General features: G+C 55.8%; 2 protein-coding genes across 2 annotated transcripts; one reads left to right on the forward strand and one right to left on the reverse strand.

Annotated features, from left to right (window-relative positions):
- The first annotated feature begins 7,019 nt into the window (after window positions 1-7,019).
- LOC148055494 (carbonic anhydrase 9-like) lies at window positions 7,020-13,570 on the forward strand. The gene is made up of 7 exons (XM_087760282.1): window positions 7,020-7,146; window positions 9,917-10,059; window positions 10,826-10,918; window positions 11,185-11,254; window positions 11,625-11,782; window positions 11,925-12,066; window positions 13,449-13,570. Exons 1-7 carry the CDS (start codon window positions 7,020-7,022, stop codon window positions 13,559-13,561), a joined length of 846 nt encoding a protein of 281 aa, XP_087616408.1. The 3' UTR covers window positions 13,562-13,570.
- Window positions 13,571-15,663: 2,093 nt separating this feature from the next.
- LOC104015315 (gamma-secretase subunit Aph-1b) lies at window positions 15,664-19,965 on the reverse strand. The gene is made up of 7 exons (XM_009468034.2): window positions 19,762-19,965; window positions 18,845-19,015; window positions 17,226-17,299; window positions 16,946-17,068; window positions 16,469-16,596; window positions 16,079-16,202; window positions 15,664-15,838 (listed from the first exon to the last, which is right to left on the reverse strand). The coding sequence occupies exons 1-7, from the start codon at window positions 19,872-19,874 to the stop codon at window positions 15,801-15,803; spliced, it is 771 nt and encodes a 256-aa protein (XP_009466309.1). The 5' UTR covers window positions 19,875-19,965; the 3' UTR covers window positions 15,664-15,800.
- Between the last annotated feature and the right edge of the window lie 242 nt (window positions 19,966-20,207).

The following is a 20,207-nucleotide window of genomic DNA, read 5'->3' on the forward strand; positions in this document are numbered from 1 at the left end:
TTCCTCCACTCAAACCCTTGCCCCTCTGTGGGGGAGCTGGCCCGGTCTTGGGCCCTGCAGCCCAAGCAGTTCTCCCCCAGGAGCACAAAGAACAATCCCTGTGGTGACCTGCACTACTGGTGGCAAATTAAAGACTGATCCCAAAGGCTTGCAGTGGGTCAGAGTTTATAAACACAAAGGGGCTTTAATGCAGCCAGGCTTGGGAAGGATCAGTGCCCCAATGGGCAGTGCACAAGGCAGTGTCCTGGGCTGAAAAGAGCATGGGCTCTGCGTGGGGTGTATCTGGATGGAGAAACCAGGGCTGTGCTTGCGGAGGTAGGGGCTGGGAAGGCACAGTCCTCCCGTAGAGAGGATCTTCGGGGGCTTGGCAGAAGGATGCTCAGGTTGTGTGCCCTGCTGCCCAGACCCTGTGCCAGCACTGTGCTTGCCACAGACTGGCCTGGGGAACTGGCTGTGGGCAGTGTGAGCATGGCAGCACAGCCTGGGTACTGTGATTAGGTTATCACTTTCAAGGGACAAGGTGCTTGGATGTGTTTTGTAGGCTGGGACCTGGCTGCTGTGGCTGGTCCCTGCTTTGGGACTTTCACTCTGTGCATCTCTGCATGTCCTGGTAGCTCCTGGCTCACTGAGCATCAGGACTAACACCCTGTTTTCACTCTTCTCTGGGCTGCGAGCTCCACTGGTCTCCCCACAGCCTGGGACTGATCTGCAGACAGGGGCTTCTCCCTCAGGGGCACAGCAAGGTGGTCCTGCCCTGGCATCCCCTGTGAACCAGTCTCATCCCACAGGGCTTTGACCAGCAGACCTGGGTCTGGCCCAGGGCTGGGTCCCAGCAGAGAGAAGAGGCTCTGGCAGGATCTGGAGTGCTCCCTGTGGCTGAGCACAGGGCATTGTGTGCCCAGCCGATAAGAGAACAGGATGTCCAAGCCAGAAGTGAGCCTGCTGCCCTGCCTGCTGTGCACAAGCCATCAAACTTCTTTTGCTGGAGTTCAAGGCAAGCAGGCAGCACCAATGGCTGTGTTGCTGCCAGGCAGCATCCACACTGAAAGGCACATGGATGCTGTCCTACATTTCAGTGTTGTCAGGTGCCCTGCAGCAGCTTCAGGCTGTGTACACCCTAAAACATGAGACGCTGAAGACAGAGGGGGCAGACACATAGGGCAGACCCTCTGGTCTCCTTCTGTATTGCCTGGCTCTTCTGAGGGGTGCTTCTTGCTCCATGCAAATGATTAGGAGTCCCTTGGGTGCATGGTCCATCCCTATGTTCCTGTGGTGAGGTCTCCTCCTGGGAGCAGCCTGCTGCATCAGTGCCTACATGGGATTAGCAGTGGTCCATAGTTGTGCTGGCTCCTTACCCTGCTGGAAGCTGCTCCTATCCTTTCTCCCAGGCTGCAGGACATGCTGAGTAGGCATGCTGGTAACAGCAGCGTCTGCCTGAACTCAGCAGGAAAGTGGTGTCGGATGGTTGTCGGATGTCAAGGAGGGAAGGGAGCTGGTGCTTGCGGCAGCGCCAGTATCCCAAAATGGGAGGGCTGAGAGGGAGCGAGCAACAGGAGGAGAAAGCACAAAAGAGGGAGTGCGTGAAAGGGGGAAAACTGCTGGATTGTGGGCTGCTGGGGGAAAGGGGGCTCTGTGTGGCTGAACATGGAGGCTTTCTCACCTGCAACGGCAGTCAGCTCCTGTTGGTGCCCTGCTAGGTTTTCCTGTTGGGACCCCTGCAAGGAGTCTTCTTCTTGCATGTTATCTCCTAGTGTGCTCATCACAGTGGTGGGCAACAGCTAGGTTGTTTCCCTCTACATTTTTGGGAGTGCTTTGCAGCTCCTGCTGGGGCTGTGGATGCTCTGAGGTAGGGCAGGGTGCACAAAGAGCTGCAGTATCTGTCACCGAGGTGCAACCACCTCTTTGTGGTGAGTGGCAGCAGTTCAGCAGAAAGGAGACCTGGCACCATGTGGCTTTCCAAGGGAGAAGACATGCTCTGGCAGGGAGCATAGGAGGCAGGTTCAAATTATGTGAATCGATATTTGGGCAGGGCAGTGGGTTAACGTTCACAGCAAAGGGCTGCGAGATTGCAAATGCCCCCACATGGAAGGGACTGGAGTATTGCAAGGCTCCTCTGAGCCATGCTGAGGCTGGGGCAAATGCTGAGAGACCAACCCAGCGCCTGGGCTGGGCTCGTCTCAATGCTCTCTTGCAGCACTTGGTGCATGTGCCAAGGGGGCCCAACCCTGCACAGCTGGGCTTGTGAGATGCCTCCCCAAAGTGGGTGGCCTGGCTGTGCTGTAGCTGTGCCCAGATCCATGGGATGGGGAAATGTGCTCAGGTGGCTTCAATGTGTGGATAAGTGCTTGTGGGTGCTCTTGGCTCTGATGCCAAGAGACCCCTGGGAAGTCTGTTGTGTCAGGATGGATTGACTGACTCCTGGGAGCAGCTGCAGCCTTTGGGGTGTTCAAGGCTGCTGAGCTGAGCCAGTGGGAGGCCACAAGAAGGGTCTGGAGCCCCCTCAGCTGCAGGAACAGATGGGCACGGGGACATGGGATCCTGGGGTGGGTGGCACAGTGCTGGCACAGCAGGGCAGGTGCCAGCATGGTGCTATTGCTCAATCTACAATCTGACATTTGAGTTGCTTTCTGTCAAGGCAGAGTCCCTGAAGGTGAGCAGAAAGTGGGATGCTGGGGCAGGCCATGCCAGTTCAGGCATGTGCAGCAAGCCAAGGCACTGCGTGCCAACCCTGGGCTGCTGTGTGTTATCTGTACCAGGTGTGCCCCAATGCAGGTGCCCCTCAGAGGGGCTCCCCATGCTGATAGGCACCCTTATGCTGCAGGAGGGGAATCCTGCCTAGGAAGCAGCAAACATGGCTCTTGTGTGCAAGCCATGACCACCTCATGCAGATAGTGCCAGGTGGGACAGGAGAGTGGGGACAGGGTGGGGGAAGATATGGGGTGTTTCCAGAGGAGGGTCTGTAACCTGGATTTTGGTGCATAATCAATATCAGGGGAGCAGGTAACATTTGTGTGAGTGAGGTGGGCAGGATGAATCTCAGCTTGCTGCAGCACAGCCAGGTGCATCCCAGGGCAGTGCCATGCAAGCAGGCATGGAGCAGGCACTGAAGCATGTCCTGGAGCACACACGTTTCTGCCTGATGCAGGTAGCCATGGCTTGCCTGGCCCTCTGCTTGCTGCCCCTTCTGCATATGCCTGTGGGAGTACCCAGTGCCTGGACAAGTGATTCCTGGGCATCAGAAGCACTACAGAGATGAGTCACCGGAGATGCTGGAGGGACTCCCAAGGGCTATTCTCTTGTCTGCAACTCCTGGTGCCCCTAAGCACCCTCCAGCCCTTACCTGCCTGGTTTTGCCATGGCCATCCGCTCTCCAGGGTGGCAGCTGTGCCAAAAGCCCCTGGCAGTGCCTGTGCCTGGATCCTCACTGAGAAGAGGGCAGGGTCCTGCTGGGCTTGGGGCCTCACATAGGAAGAGGCACACTTTCTGAGGCCCAGATGTCCTTTCTCACCCCTGAGCTGGAATCCACTCCTATTAATAGCAAGTGGCTGTTGATAGCCACTGTCAGCAGCAGGGATGGGGACTGGAACAGTGCCTGCTGAACTACTGTATCCTGGCTGGGCTGGCAGGCATTTGCCCCACTGAGGGACGGAGATCATATCAGGGCTGGACTGTACCTGCTAAATGCTCCTCCATGTCCTTGCACCCTGGGGAGCTGATGGAGGTGGGTGTGGGTGCTGCCCCTCGCTGCTGGGTGCATGCACCCCCTTGCCCCAAGCCTGTCCCACCCCATGTGGGACAACAGCCTGTCTGCACCAGCGCTGTGCCCATGGTGAGCATGCTGGTAAGGATAAGTCAGAGGAGGAGCACATGAATTACCTGTTGTGCCAGTCAGGGCAGGGGCATAATCCTTATGGGCTGTGTTTCTCTACTTGGGGCAAATCCAAGTCCTGTGTCCCTTTGCCTGGAGCTGGTTGTTTGTGGAAGGGCTGGTGATAGCCAAGTTGTTTGGTCAGGAGTGTCTGAGAAGAGGCTCTGGGGCACCTCTAAGGCCAGCTCCAGTGACATGCTGGGAGCCTGGGCTTTGCTGGCAGCTCCAGAAGAGAGTGATGGTGTATGGAGCACTTGTATCCTCAGAACCTGCCCCAAGAGGGCTTTGCTCCCTCCAGGTCTGCACACCAGGGACACCCTCAGCTGTGGGAGGCTCAGGGCATGCCAACATGTCCTGCACCAGAGCACATCCTGCCCTGCTGTGGCTGCTGTGTGCCCCATGGGTGACACAGGGTGTGCAGAGGTCCTGGCATGGGCTCCCCCATCCTCCCCTCTGCTTTTCTTAGAGAAAGGATTTGCATGAGGTAGGACCCTTACACACCTCTGTGTAGGAATTTGGGTGGTTGGGTGAGTTGGGGCAGGAGGCTGCTGGGATGGAAACTGTGTTTGGTCTGGCACATTTTCCTGTGGCAGTCTGCCCCTGTGGCTAGGGCCACTTGCTATTGAGGAAGACAAGGTTTTGGTGCTCATTTGCTTCCTCTGCTGTGAGTCCCGGGGTTGCTTTCCCCAGTGGGTGTCTGTGCAGTGCAATGCAACTTGCTACCCAAATTCTTCGTGGTGCGCGGAGCTGTTCTTCCCCCACACCTCCCCCAGCACTTTGGCATTGCAGGAGTGCCACCAGGACAGCCACTTCCCTGGCTGCTCTTGCTTATAGAGCCTGAGCAGGGAAGCTGCAGGCCTGTCTCATTAAGTGCTTTGTCTTGGGATAGTGGGAGGTTTTGGCTGCTCCAGAGTAGCTTCAGGAGCACTGGTACAGCTCCTCAATGACGGAAGCCAATATCTGTGATTTTTCCATTATAAGGATGATAACAAAGTGTCAGTCCCTGGGGTTTTCCCTCTGGCTGAAGCATGCAGGAGACCTGGCCTTGCTCAGAGGAGACAGTGCCCTCCAGGAGCATTCCCCTCACTGGGGCAGGGGAAGAGTGGGAAAGCAAAGGCAGGGAGGGGGATTGAAGGCAGAGGGGTATAGTGGGAGCCCAGGGACCTGCTGCTGGGGCCGAGAGTGCTGCCTGGCAGAGGTGTGTTTGCTGCCAACATTTTTCTTCCATTCATGTGGGTTTTTTCTCTCCTTTTCAAGGTCCTGACTGCAGTCACTGGATTTATGAAGGTAAATACCCTGCAGTCACTCCTGCTTTTTTCCTGTCATCCAGCAGACCTTGGGCCTGAGCCAACTGTGGTTAACAACTACAGGGCTCCTGTGCACACTCTGCTGCTCGCCCTTCCATCCTGCCTGACCCTGCCACCTCAGCGGTGCCTGAACCTGGGTACAGATGGGCTGAAGAGCCAGGGGTTGTTCTGATTTGAGCAGGAAGCAGCAGCTGCATCAAGGGTCCCCTGGGTGTGGGGGATGCCCCTCAGGGCAGGGCTCCTCCCTGAACGGGTGCTTGCCTGATCCTATGCCAAATTGGGAAGCAGGCTGGGCTCTCCAGGCTGGACTTGCAGCCCGTGCTGGGACTTTGACCTGCTCGGGGATTAGCTTGTGTCCTCACCTCTGTCCCCCTCCCTCCCCATCCTGCTTGGCCCTGCTCTCCCACCATGGCTTGGGGGCTTCTCCACAGTACCTGTGATGGGCATTGCTGCAGCTCTAGCAAATGCACACCTTCCTACCACAGTGGTGGGCCAGGCCCTGGCACCATCACTCTGCTTGGGACCAGGGGATGGCTTGGACCTGCTAATGCCCAGCTCAGTCTTTACAGGGGTCCTATGAGGGGCTGGTAAGGTGAACCTGGGCTTGCACTGGCCCGAGGCATGCTAGAAGTAGCCCCTGTGGTGCAAGGGGAGATTTTGGGGCATCAGCCGTGCTTATCCCAGAGAAGCAGCAATTTAAGCAGTCACCCCAGCTATGCGAGCTGGCCCTTTGCAGGGCTGTACCAACACAACTATAGCTGGGAACCTATCATCAGACCTGTGGCTGTGGGCTCACATGATCCCAGCAGCACTGTGGCACCTTGCTTGTAGGGCTCGGGTAGCAGAGCAGGCAAAGTGGTAGGTTGATACCTGCCAGAAGCCAGACTGTGCAAGGCAGCAAACGTGATGAGCTGCAGAGCAGCAGCTCCTCAGCCTGCCAAGTCCATTTGATACCTGCGAATATAGATAGACGCTATCAATTCAAGTCATTAGAATCGTTGCACAACAGATGTAACCAAACAAAAGTAAATGTGAATAGTTAGGACAGTTGTAAGATAAGAAGCTCCTGAATACTCCCCTTCAGACAGCTAGGCCTTGGGAGAGCAGATATGCGGAACCATGAGGATAAGAAAGTTGCAAGATGACCATTAGACCAGAACAAACCGACCTTGAAGGACATAGTGTCCGTGATCCCAGAACTGAGTTTGCGCAGAAGTAAAGGTCAGTCAGCGAACACAGTGAAGAAGACTACGAGCCTTCATCTGAAGACCACCACGGAAGACGACTGCGCATATGGATCGGACATTTACATATGTTAATAAGTTCCAGGAAATCTCATGTTTATGTAAACGTATTCTCGGAAATCCTATGAATATGTATATTTTCATAGTATATAATTACTGAAAGTTTATCAAGCCGTCAGAGCACTCATGGTGGAATGATCCCCAGTGCTGCCCGGCGCTGTAATAAAGAATGCCTGCTTTCTAAAACTCCAAAACTAAGCTTTAGAGAGTGAATTATTTTGCTGCTTTCCAGTAACAGGTTTGTAAATGATCTTCTTGCACTCTTCCCAAACACCTCTAAATAAACTGTCCTGGTAGCTCACCATGCTCTGAGACCTTTCCTGATACAGCTGCACACAGTCACATGGTGGCACAGAGCTGCTCCCAAGCTAACTTGGTGGAAACTAACCTTGTGTGCATGGCTTATTCCCTGGCCAGTGCCCTTCCCTGCCACCCACCAAATCTCCTTTCTGGCAGGCTCCTTGCCCAGGTGGTCTCACTGGCACTCCCTCCCTCCCCGTACCAGACCGGGAGCACTGGGGTGTGGACTACCAGGGCTGCATGGGCACCATGCAGTCGCCCATCAACATCAACATGGCCAAGACCATCTTCAGCCCCCAGCTGCAGCCGATCCAGCTTTCTGGCTACAGCCTGCCTGCCAATGAGAAGCTCAAGCTGAGGAACACAGGTGGGTGCAAAGGCACAGGCTGGAGTGCAGGCGGAGTCTGCTTAGCCTTTCCTGGCAGGACCAGGTTTCTCTGACACCCTTTCCCTGGATTCTGGGAAGGGGATTCTCTTGCAGGCTGCAGTTGCGTTGCCTTCAAAGCCAAAAGGGAAGCATTGGGCTGCTGAGCCTGTGTGAATCCATGTACTTTCCTGGCTGGAGGGGAGAAACCAGGAGATGGAGAACTTGCTGATTGCTGCCTTTGGGAGCTTGCTCCAGGAATTTGTTATAACCCATGTTTCCTTAAAAAAAAAATGTGTCCCGGTATTTCTGATGCAGGTTTGCAGCAACTGGTTCCTCTCCTGCATTTCACTTTTAAAGGACTATTCAGTCTCTGATGTGGCTTAGCCTTTAAAGTACCTACCTCTCAGTCTTTTAGGACACAACATTGTCCAACTTCTTTAAGTCTGTGCTTTAGGATGCTATCTCAGGATCTTAAGATCTTTTGTAGGGTTTTTTCTTTTCCAATTTTAGAATGTTTTTGGAAAGTCCAGACACAATTTATTCACATTATTTTAGTAGCAGTCTCACTATGCCAGGTATGGAAGGAAAACCCCATCTCCTTCCTGCTCACCATCCCACAGCTGGGGATGGTGGTCATGGTTGCTACTGGCTTTTTCTGGGAGCACGTTGAGTGTTTTGTGTGTGCTGGTGTCTGCCAGTCCCTGAACTAAAAGAAAAGCTGGCAGAGACAGGGACTTAAACTCACTGAAGGTGTGATAAGGCACCTCCTTGCCCTGGTAGCTAGTGAGATGGAGCTGACCTGTGTATGCAGCAAACAGGTTGGACTCGCTGTGCGTGGTCAGATCAGCCACACAGTACATGCACAGAGCTTTATATTATTGCCTCCTGCCCTAGCATGCCTGAAGACTTAAATTAGCTGCTATTTTAGACACCCTGGCATCTGGTGTTGCTTGGCGTTCAGAAAAGCAGTCAGAGTATTTTCATTGGGGTGGGAGGGGTGTCCTGGTTTCAGCTGGGATAGAGTTAATTTTCTTCCTAGTAGCTGGTATAGTGCTGTGTTTTGGGTTTAGGATGAGAATAATGTTGATGATAACACATTGATGTTTTGGTTCTTGCTGAGTAGAGTTTACACTAGTCAAGGACTTTTCAGCTTCCCATGCTCTGCCAGGTGCACAAGAAGCTGGGAGGGGGCACAGCCAGGACAGCTGACCCAGACTGGCCAAAGGGCTATTCCATACCATATGACATCATGCTCAGCATATAAAGCTGGGGGAAGAAGGAGGAAGGGAGGGATGTTCGGAGTGATGGCATTTGTCTTCCCAAGCAACCATTACGCGTGATGGAGCCCTGCTTTCCTGGGGATGGCTGAACACCTGCCTGCCACTGGGAAGTAGTGAATGAATTCCTTGCTTTGCTTTGCTTGCGTGCGCGGCTTTTGTTTTACCTATTAAACTGTCTTTATCTCAACCCATGAGTTTTCTCACTTTTACTCTTCCGATTCTCTCCCCCATCCCACCGTGGGGGAGTGAGCAAGCGGCCATGTGGTGCTTTAGTTGCTGGCTGGGGTTAAACCACGACAGGGGGGAAGTAGTTTCTCACATGTTTATAAGATGCCTTTTTTTATTCTGGCAACTGCTGATCTGCTTTATGAAAAGCCATAAATAAAAAGTTGCAAGTCTACTAAGATATTTGTACAGTTACTCCTTTTTGTAATATAAAGTATATACACTGTATAAGCTCTTGTAAGGGCCTGAAAATGACTCTGGTAACTAGTAGAAGGAATGTACTGATTTAAATATACAAAAGAAATGTAAAAGCAGATAAATTTGCAGGGAGGGAGCAGTCTCCTGCTTCTGATATTTGAGTCTTGTATCTCTGAGCCCAGTGGCAGGGAACACCACAGAGGATAAATGACTCATCACAGCCTTGTTACATTGTTAATACCAAATCTGTGCCCTAGCTCTGTGATGTGACTAAGACACTTCACCTATAAAGGAGGTAGGAAGAGAGTTGATTTTTAAAAATGAGGAAAAGGTGCTTAGAAGGACAGGACAGCCTTTCTCAGGGTCCAGGGATGCTCCTGATATTTTTGCTGCATGTCCAGGTAACTCAGCTTTTAGATCTGCCACACTGCTGCATGAGTCCAAGATACCTGGCTAAACCACATTAAAGTAAAAGGCAAAATCCAGTATGTATTTACTGTACCCAAAGAGACAAAGTTTTAGCTCTAAATGCTTTTAGAAGACTTAATGCTTCTGTGTCACCAGCTCCAGTGCTGGTCAGACACTCACAGGCCACTTTGTTTGAATGGTCCCAGCTTGCCAAGTGCTGCAGCTCTCTGTCCCCAACTGTCCTGCTCTCACCACTCTGCCAATATCTTTCTCCATGAATTTTGTCCATGGTCTCTTTATATTAGTCTCACTTACTGAATAAATTGTTGGATAACATCTGGCTTGGAGCTGGTCCCTGGGAGTCTCGGGGGGAGGGGCGGCTGTTCACTTTCCAGCATTTTCATAGCAGCTATTTTTGAAGCTGATGTATTTACCAGGGTGTCTCGCTACCTGAAGTGGAAAGTTGAAGCCTATTGCATTGGCACAGCTCTGGGCATTGACCCACCCATAGCCTCATTAAATATGGAAAGCAAGCTGCTTTGTTGTGGCAAATTTCCACAAGCCCAGGGTGACTCTTTCCCTTGAGACATCTCTGTGTACCTGTGGGACGGACTGGGCTTTGTGTTTTACTGACTGACCTCTTCCTTCTGCCCTTGCAGTTGTCCTTGAGCTGCCTGAGTCACTGGCCATCACCGGTGGCTATGCCCAGCAGTACCAAGCCGTGCAGTTGCACCTGCATTGGGGCTCCCTATTGGGACCTGGCTCGGAGCACACTATCAACAGGTGCTGCTTTGCTGCAGAGGTAAGGAGCCCTTGCGGTGGTGGATGCATCCTTTCCTCTCCTGGTGCTGGAGTGCTGTCCAGCTTCTAGGCTATGGTCCTGGTTGTCACTGGATGAATGCTGTAACCACTTGGCCAGGATCCCTGCTCCCCAGACAACTCTGCAGCAGCAGAGTTCAGTGTGGGAGCCCACGCTTTGGTGCCGAGTGCCCAAGAGCCAAACTCACGCCGCAGCCTGCGGTGCAGAGGTGAGGAGGAGACAGGATGCTTTGCCCGCAGGTGGGCTGGGGCTGGCCGCATATGAGCAGTGCAGCCTGTCCCTGTGTTGCAGCCTGGTCCTGGGCTGATGGAGCAGGAGCCATGGTGGTCCCCAGGCTGGGGGAGCCAGCTCCCCAGGCAGCCACAAGCAGCCTGCTTTGGGAGCTGCAGGGACTGTTTACTCCATACACACTGTCTTCCTGCTCTGCAGATCCCATCTGGTTTTATTCCTCCTTTGCTAGTGCTGTCCTCAAACTGAGCCTGGCTCTGCGGTACGACCCCCTGGTATCTAGGACAGAGTACTGGTTTGCTGTCTGTGACTGGGGAAGTTCCTGTGGGCAGCCCTTCACACTTGCTGCTTTGCAGTGGCACACTTTCTCAGTCCCACCAGCATATTCCCTTCCTAGGAGGGGTGCTTGGCACGGGTGCATGTCTCTCCCAGCCCTTACTCTGGCAGGTTAGAGCCCCATGGGGGTGAGCACCTCCTGGAGGTGCCCATACTGCATCAGGGTTGCATGTTTCCCTTCCAGATCCACGTGGTCCACTACAACGCCAAGTATGACAGCTTTAAGGAGGCAATGGTCCACCTGGATGGCCTGGCCATACTAGGAGCCTTCCTGGAGGTGAGTCCCACAGCTCAGCCCTGGGCAAGAATGGATAGGAACAGTGCTGGGGGGCAGTCAGGCACAGTTTTGGGGACAGGCAAAGGTGCAAATGTACCTGGGGAGAGAGAGGGCAGTATCAGAGAGCAGGGCAGCCCTGATGGGAGGAAGGGGTCACTGGGACAGGGTGCCCCTCGCAGGGAGTGATTCTTCCCTGCTGGCACTGCCATCACCACCTGGTCTCTGGCCCCTGTGCTTGTCATTTCTGTGGGGTCTCTGTGTTGCAGGTTGGGCCAAGGGAGAACCCATACTATCATCAGGAAATACCTGAGCATCTGTACAAAATCCAAAGAGAAGGTAAGGCCCTGTCCTACCTAGTACTTGTCTCGGGGGCTGCAGCCCAGCAGAGAAACCCGCTGCACAGCAGAGAGGCTGCAGCAGGCATTTGCTGTGTGTATGAGAAGGGGAGCATTACATAGCTTGTACAGAAACAGCTTTCCAAGGTGCTCTCTGTTCGCACATGCTTTCCCCTACCTCCAGGGCAAACCTACTGCCCTTTCTCCAGCACACTGGGTGTAGCAGGGTGGATCCTGGCACACGTGGTGCCAGGCTGGGCTGGGGGGGGATGCTCCAGGTCAGATCTGTTCCCACAATCTCCATGCTGGTCCTGCCTGTTGTCCTCCAAGGGGTTACCCCACTCTTGCTCCCATGGTGTTCCTTCTCCCAGGTGAGGAAGTCTTGGTGCCTGGATTCAACATAGCAGGCCTGCTGCCTGCCAACCTGAAACTCTACTTCCACTACAATGGCTCTCTGACCACCCCTTCCTGCTACCAGATGGTGAAGTGGACAGTCTTCAACCAGACCATGCTGCTCTCTCATGACCAGGTCCATCAGGGCAATGAGCTCCATGCTCAGTCTTGCCCAGCCTCTCCCCGCAAGCATGCACCATCCACATTGGTCCCCTGGGGCTCACCTGGTTCCTGAAGGCAGGATGCACCCTGCTCTGCTCACGCTGATCTCCTTCCAGATGTCAGTGCTGGTGACAAGCCTGAGGAATGATGACAGCAAACCTCTGCAGAACAGTTTCTGGCTGGTGCAGGACCTGCATGGGCGACAGGTGCTGGCAAGTTTCCAGACCACCCTCCTTTTGGTGAAGCAGCTGCCTTCTGGTAAGGAGCACGTGAATGGGCTCAGGCTGTACCCAGCCACGGGAATGCAGGGACGGGGTGAGGAACAGGAGTTGAGGCTTTGTTTCTCTTTTGGAAATGCAGCATTTGCATGGGTTAGCCCTGCCTGGCAGGTGACTTGTGGCAGCGCTGGTCTTGGGGTCCTGCTCTCCCCCATTTCTGTGCTTGTCTCTCCCTACATAGGGAAGATCGGTTTCTAGGAACTATTTTGTCCTTGGTCTTGCAGAAGCAACAGTAGCATGGCTGGGGGATGTATGGTCAAGGGTGAATAGCCAACTCCTAGCACCTCAGCCAGATTCTTCATCCCCAAATGCAATACCTAAATTCAGTAGGAGCTGCAGAGGTACAGGCTTGCAGCGAACACCCCACTGCCAAGTGCCAAGAACTGCAGAAAGGGCAGTGCAGGGGACCCCTCCCGAAGGCTGTGCTCTGCCAGTGGGGCAACACAGCCATCCTGGCCGGGCACACGGTCCCCTGCCTGACATATCCCCATCTGCCCATCCTTAGTTTGTCCTCAAAGGCCTTTCTTGCGTTGGTGATTTCCAGTGATGAGTAGAAATTCCTGTTAACCCTCAGGTGTGACTATCACTCTGCATTGCTGAATTCTTGCCTGTTGCTGCTCTCTGAGGTCACTGGGGTTTTTCTGTCCAACATCCTGTTCTTTTTCTGTTTTGATGGCATTTCCTACACCTTGTGTCAAGGTGACTAATAGAAACAGCACACAGGCTCGGTTGCAGGCCCTTGGGCAATGCCTCAGTAACCACTCGCTGGTGCAGGGCACTTCCCACCTGCAGCCAGCTCGCTAACAGCTATAGGCTTTTAATCATATGGTCTTCATCCTGGCTAGCAGTTTCCTATGTGGCACCACATCAAATGCTTCACTGAAGTTGGGAGAGATAAAATCTACTGCATTTTCTTTTGTCTAGAATATCACTTATCAAAGAAGGATATCAGGTTAGGCTGGCATGCTCTACTTTGGTAAACCTATTAGATACTTTATCATATTTTCCAGTTACCTCCAAGCCTTTCTTTTGCTACTTTCTTGTAGAAACTGTTCCAAAGCCTCCAGTCACTGAGGCTGGGGCAATGGGGGCTGGCAATGGCCAGCTGCCTCCTCCCAGGGAGCTGCTCACCATCTTGCTACAGGCAGCCGTCCCTGTGGTTGCTGCCTGCTGGGCTCACCCCATGCCCCTCTCCAGGGTCTCCTGCAGGGCTTGGTGTGGTCATGGGGTGCTGTGGTGCTCTGCTCCCTGGGTGGTGGCAGCTGCAGTGGGGGAGTTTCTGGCTGAACTCAATGAGGCTTTTGTGTGGGCTGTGGTTCAATGAAACTTTTTTTTTTTCCTTTCCCTTAATGCTTTTGGCAGGGCGTTGGGGCCAAGCTTGCGAGCTGCTGGGGATGCAGAGGGCAGCTATCCCCTGTCTGCTCATGGGCAATGGGGAATCTTGCAGGCAGCCCTGCTTTGGCAGCATGGCCTGAAGCCCAGCAGGCTTGACACTTCCCTCCCCAAACACCTCCGGCAACCTCTTGACTGTGCTGTCTCTCTTCCAGATAGCAACAGGTAGGTGAGGTGCTGGCCTGAAAGAGGGGAAGGTGGCTGGGGGGGTGTACCTGCCTGGGGAGGGGGGTCCTGGCAGCTGTGTGCTGAGCTGAGGGGCAGGCAGCCATGATGGGGGTGCAGGGCTGCCCTAGCATCTGCACAGTTGGTTCTCATGGGCATCCTCTTGTCTTTGTCTCTTGCAGGACACTCCAGCTCTTCATTTCAGGCAGGTAAGTGTGCTCAGCTGAGGCTGTTGCCTTCATGTCCCCTCTGCCTTTGGGCCACCAGCTTCCTCCAGCCTTGCCCCATCTCCCTTGTTCAGTAGCCACAGGGAACTGTCCCCAGTGTAACATGTCTGTGCTCGGCTTGCTTGCAGGGGATGTGCTGGCTGTGCTCTTTGGGGTGCTCTTTGCCATCATGATACTGGCCTTCCTGCTATACAGATACAAGCACTGCAGTCAAAATGCACAGTGAGCAATGGGGAGCTGCAGGAGGAGGGGCCCCCAGGGGGAGGCAGGGGTCAGTCTGGGGCATGGGAAGAGGGGTTAAGGGTGGTCTCTCAGGCAGCAACATGGGTTAGCAGGGCCCCCCCCGCCTGCTCTAACAACACACACACACACACATCCTTCCTCCCCCACCAGGCTCGACTTGCCAACCAAATTCAAGGTCATCTACGTGGCAGCCACCACTGACAACACCATGTGAGCCCCAACTCTGCAGAGGTCCTGGCCCTGCTGGCTCAGCCTGCCCCACCCCACCTCCCCTCACTCCTGCTCTAGGCTGAGGGAGGGCCAGTGCTCCAGCATCCCTTGGCCACACAGACTACCCACATGGACTGTTTGCCTGGGGCAGTGTCTGGCCTCAGCAGATATCTTTGTTATTTAAAAAAAAAGTAAAAGCCTCCCATGGTGCCAGCTGTCTCTGCTGTCCTAGTCTGAAGCTGCAGGACAGGAACAGGCACTGGTGGAGCTTGACCCACAGCAGAGGGGTGCACAGGGACCCCTTCCCAACTGGCAGAGACAGCATCAGCCGTAGTCAAGCCCTGGGGAGCTCCACAGCCACAATGAAGCCAAGAGAAATGGGCTGGACCTGGGAGAGGGGAGGAACCTGCAGGTCTCTAGCTCTCAGCAAACCTCCACCTCAAAGCAGTAAAACCAGAGATAGCCAGAGCAGAGCAAGACCTTCAGGCAACTGTGGTCTGCAACTGCCAGACACCCCCCATAGTCACACCAGCACAAGCCACTGCCACCAGCAGTGGCGCACACACACTCACCTATGGTACTTCTTTTTATTGGTATAAAAATCCACTGTAGACTTCTCAGTCCTGATCCTGATGGCAGTTTCTCCCTCCCAGCCCTGTGGCATAGCATCAGGGCTGGTGTCTGCCTGAAAATCCCCCTCTGAGGGCAGAAGAGGGCAATGAGCCACTGGCATGGTCCCCTGAACCCCCCCTCCCCAAGCTGTGCTGGCACCAGTTGCAGGGTTGCATCTCCTCCCAAGCCCTCTGCCACCCTCCATATGGCACTGTCTTCTGCCCTGGATGCTGTCAGCCCCCTTGGGTCCCCCAGTACCAGTGGCTGCTCCTGACACACCATCCTCCCCCGCTCATCCCTTCCCATGCCAGGATGCCAGCTCACTGCAGTTACCACAGTCCAGCGTGGGGGGCTGTGGCTCCCAGGGCAGCAAGGCTGGGCCAAGAGGCAGAGAAAGTATCACCACAGTGGTCAGCCCTAGCCCAGAGCCCAGCAGCGCTTTGCAAAGCCACTTCCTCCACCCTGCGGTGAGGAGGCAGCACGGGTTTCCCCCGCCCTGGCACAGGGGACAGCACATCTGCAGCAGGGGGAGAAGCGATGGGTTTCTTTGGGCTCAGGCCTCCAGCAGTCCAAGGTAGCATCCTTCCCAGGCAAGCTAACTGGGGCTCTGCTTGCAGCAGGGCCAGCAAGGCCGAGTCCCCCAAAACTGAGCTGTTCTCTGGGGGCTCCCAAAGGGGTGGCAGAGAGAGCCAGCCACACTGGTCAGCTGGCTGCTGCAGCCAGACCCCAGCACCTGTCCCACTGGGACTAGCCAGGATCCACCAGTCCAGGAGAAAAGATATTGCAGAGAAGGTGATGGCTACTCTTGATGCCAAGATGGAGGGGATGGCAGGGGTGGCTGGGGACAGGAACATCCCACGGGGCTTCAGGATTCCAGCTGAGGGCTGGCTCTGCTCCATAGACCTGCAGGAAGCAAGAGGGAAGGGAGGCAGTTTTCACCAGGCTCCTTACCCCATTCACTTCCCCCAGGAAAGGCAACAACCTGACCATGGCCCCAAACCCCAGCATCTCCTCTAGTCTGGCAGCCAAGGGGATGATGCCCTTGCTCCAGCCCCTGGAGCACCCTCTCCCCACCCCAGCACTGGTCCAGGTACCCAGAGGAACCTGCAGGGTCCCCTGTCCCCATTACAGAGCAGGACTTACAGAGCAGGAAGCGCCGCAGGTTCTGGGCAGAGCCCCCTGAGAGCAGGTAAGCCCAAGTGGCGGCGGTGGCCATCAGCAGGTAGGAGGGCACCAGGCTGCCTATGTACAGGGGGTTGCAAAACGTCTAGAGAAAGAGGTGGGAGAAGGAAGGGGTGAGCAGGCAGGAGAGGACGAGGCCAGGACGGGTGGCAGTGTCACCACCTCAATGAGCGGAACGGGACAGGGGACACCAGCTTTGGCCTGTCCTGTGCAGGGACTGCTGCAAATCCCCAAAACCCAACTGCTTCGCTAGTGCCGAAGGCTGTTGCCCCCCCAGCACAGGGACCAGCACGCACCAAGACCATCCCCAAATATAGGTCCCAGCGCAGAGCTCAGCTCCAAGCTACTCACCAACCCTGAAACGGCGAGGTGCATGACGACAACAGCTGTGATCTCCCACCAGCGCTGGTGCTCACAGCCGTGGAAGAAGAGGATTGCCCAGAAGGTGTGAAGGAAAATCATCACCATGGTCATAAAGGCTGCAGGAAGCAGCAGAGGGGTGTCACCAGGGAGCCACCCACCCTGGCCCAGCCCACAGGCTCAGGGAGGGATGGAGAGGAGCCAGGGAAAGGGAGTAGGGGCACTGCTGGGTCAGACTGGGAAGTGCTGGGAGGGATGGGGGAGAGGAGCAGGGAGGGTCACAGGACAGAGAGAAGGGTTTGGCACAGAGAGATGTGACAGGGGACCACAACGGGCTCAGATGGGTACGGGGAGTGGCAGCGGGGTGCAGCATGGAGGGGAGAGCACAGGGGGCTGAGCCCCAGCCCCCCTGGATCTGCTGCCTCTGTGGTGGGGCAGAGATGTGGGCAAAGGGTGCCAGTTGCTCACCTGAGGTCAGGAAGTAGAGCTGTGAGTCCCCGTGGATGCCCACAGTGCCGGGCCCTAATGCATCTGCCAGGAGATTGATCGTGGAGAAGGCGCCGCTCATGAGCCCAAAGCCCACACCAGCCACTGCCAGGACAGGGATGCTGTCAAGCCCTGAGCCACCCAGGACCACCCCAGGTACCTCCTAGCCCCTTGGGGGACCCAGCCAGCTTCAAGGTGAGAAACCTCCCTTTCCCCCCGGTGCCATGCCCAGTCCTGCCTGGCTGCTCTGTGCAGCACTCACCATATGCCATTTGCTGGATGGAAATGGGGGAGCAGCTGTCCTCGCTGAGGGCCACCAGCCCCTCGATGGCCTTCCTGCAGAGGGGAGAGCACACTGGAGGCTGGCACAGCCTGGCTGCCACCCGGGGCATGGTGCAGCAGCAGGACAGAGTAGGTGGGAGCTGGGGTCTCACTCCGCACCATCCCACCATCCTGGTAACCTCCCCATCACTGAACCGCAACACCTGCCGTGGAGAGCATCTGCAGGACCACCCTGAACCACCAGACAAACCACACACGTGAAAACCACATGAAGCCACGTAGAAAGATTTCCACAGAGGGATGTGAGTGCAAGCCAGCCCCACAGAGCAGGGGTGGGGTGAATGGGATGTCGGGTGCAAAGTGAGCAGCACCCCCACACAGAAAACAGCCCCAGTGCCGGCATGGGAGGCACACGCCAGGAGGGTGTACCTGATCTTAGCAGTTATACTCTTAGAAGATGTTGGGAAAAAACGGAGAGGGTGAAGGGAAGAGCTCAAAGAGCTAGAAAAATTCTTTGGGGGGAGAAACTGAGAAAGCTAGGCTTCATAAGTTTTGTCAGCTAGAGGTGCAGCAGATGAGGAGGATGCCAGACGGCTCTGCAGCCCCAGGACAGCAGTGTTTGCAGCCAGAGATCCGCAGGGTAATGAAATGCAGTGGTTTGTGTTAGAGGTTGCTCTATGGAGTTCTGCTACGCTCTGCCTGCCCACCTCCACCCCTGCCACAGGGAGCAGCGCAAGCCTGCATACCCGCCCCCCCAGCCTTCCCCCAGCCCCTCGCCCCATACCAGCACCCAGCCAGCTGGGAAGGTGGGGACTCTGGGGGGGGGGGGGGTAATGAGGGATGCCGACTTCAACATCGCCTCCCCTCGTCTGCCTGCCCGGCCCAGCGCAGTCTCTGTTCATCTATCCAAAAGCAGTACAGGGTACAGTACGTGCTCACCCAGCAGGTGGCACAAGCCCCCGCGCTCCAGGCCGGCGGCGCTAGGGAGGCCAGGAGCTGCTCAGGCTGTGCCTAGACTTTGCCCCGGGCTGGCCAGGACATGAAGCATGGGGCCAGCAACGATGCGCCACCCCGCAGAGCACTGAAACCACTTTCAGGCTGTCCTCGCTGACACAAATCCGTCCCTAAGAAAGGAACAAGACTTGCCAGGAGATAAGGGCAGATCCCTAATCCTTCTCCATCCCCCACTCAGCAAAGTGGGCATTTCCTGGTGCCTAGCATACCCCCAACGTCCATCTGAGCTGCAGGAGCACTGCTGGCACTAGTCACCAGGCAGTAGAGCAGAGAGGATGTTACACTTCCTGCAGCAGCCCAAACCCACAGCCTACCTGTCCCAAATTCAGGGAGCCACTACCAGCCACCTCAGCCCTGGGTCCTCCAGACCTTAGGGCTGCTCTGCTCTGCCACCCGAGACCCGCTCCAGGTCAATGTACCAACACAGGTACCACCCACGTGCTCCCAGCAAGGACCGAGGTGGCTTGGTGCCATGCTCTGCATCCCCCCTGGCCACGAGCTCCCAGCTGAAATCTGGACCTGCCATAGCTAGATGGGCAGAAGGACCATCTGGCAGTGCTGGAGCAGGGTGGGAGATGCCCTCACCTGAGGAGCTTGTAGTAGAGGAAGCGGAAGGCCTCCTGCAGCAGCACAGAGAACATCACTCCAAATATCAAGAGCCCCTTCTGCAACAGCTCATCCTGGGGGTTGCTGGCTTTAATGGCGATAAACCAGATGAGGGAGGAAAGCAGCAGTGACACCAGCCAAAAGAAAGCCCTGCAAGAGAGAGAGCGCCTGCTGGCACCGGTGCCGTGCCAGGACTGGTGCTGGTACCAGTGCCATGCCCGTGCCCATCGGCACTACACCTGCACCTCTGTATTGGTACTGGCACTGACAGCAGTGCCCCAGCCTTGCCCACTCTCCTACCAGTGCTGGGCAGGTGGTGCCTGTACTGGTACATGTCAGTACCAGTACCATACCCTACTGATCCCACGGTGGTACTGGTACCACTGCCCCTGCTGTGCACGTCAGTACCACTACTGACCCTGTACTGGTACCAGTGCTCTACCGACCCCATGCCATTACCAATACCAGTGTCCCTCTCCATCATGCCCATGCCATGTGGTGACCACAACGGTACCAGTACAGTACCAGTACTGGAGCCCCTGTTGTGAAAAGAATGGCACCGGTATGAGTACTGGTACTGGTGCCCCTGTCATGCCCATAACAGTACCAGTATGAGTACTGGTGCTCCTGTTGTTTCTGCAATGGTACCAGTACAAGTATGGATACTGCTACCCCTTTCACATTCACATTCACCAGTACTGGTGCTCCTGTCATGCTCACAACCACACCAGTATGAGTCCCCCCCGTTGCACTTCTGCCAGTACCAGTCATGCCCGTGCTGGTACCAGCACCAATACTGGTGCCATACCAGTACCGATACCAGTACCAGTGCCCCTTCACGCCCACACCAGTACCCACGGTGGCACCAGTGCCCCCGGTGCCGGTGCGGGACTGACCCAGCGATAAGGATGATGATGCGGAGCGGGTCGCGGGCGATGGTGAAGAGGAAGAGGCCGAGCGCCGGTCCGAAGGCGATGAAGGTGCACCCGAAGAAGATGGCGAGCGTCATGGCAGCAGAGCCCAGGACACGGGACCGAGGACGGGACCCAGTGGCTCGGCTCAACCCAACTCGGCCCGGCGCCCACCCTCTCCCTCCCTCACCCTTCCGGGGCCGCCTGACGTCACACGCCGCCTGCGTGCTGGCTGCCGCCGCCGGCGGAAGGGCCGCGCTGGGCGGGGGCGGGGTCTGAGCCGGAGTGGAGCGGGGCTAGGGTCTGTTATGGGGGGGACACGGCCTGCACCGGGGGGTTCGGGTCTGTCACCGGGGGGAAGTTAGGCATGTTATGGGGAGGCATGGCCTTCACTGGGGGGCTCAGGCCTGTCACGGGGGGACACGACCTGG

Source organism: Nipponia nippon, unplaced genomic scaffold (assembly GCF_047370975.1).
Source record: "Nipponia nippon isolate SJK-2023a ecotype South Korea unplaced genomic scaffold, ASM4737097v1 scaffold_22, whole genome shotgun sequence".
Lineage (NCBI taxonomy): Eukaryota > Metazoa > Chordata > Aves > Pelecaniformes > Threskiornithidae > Nipponia > Nipponia nippon.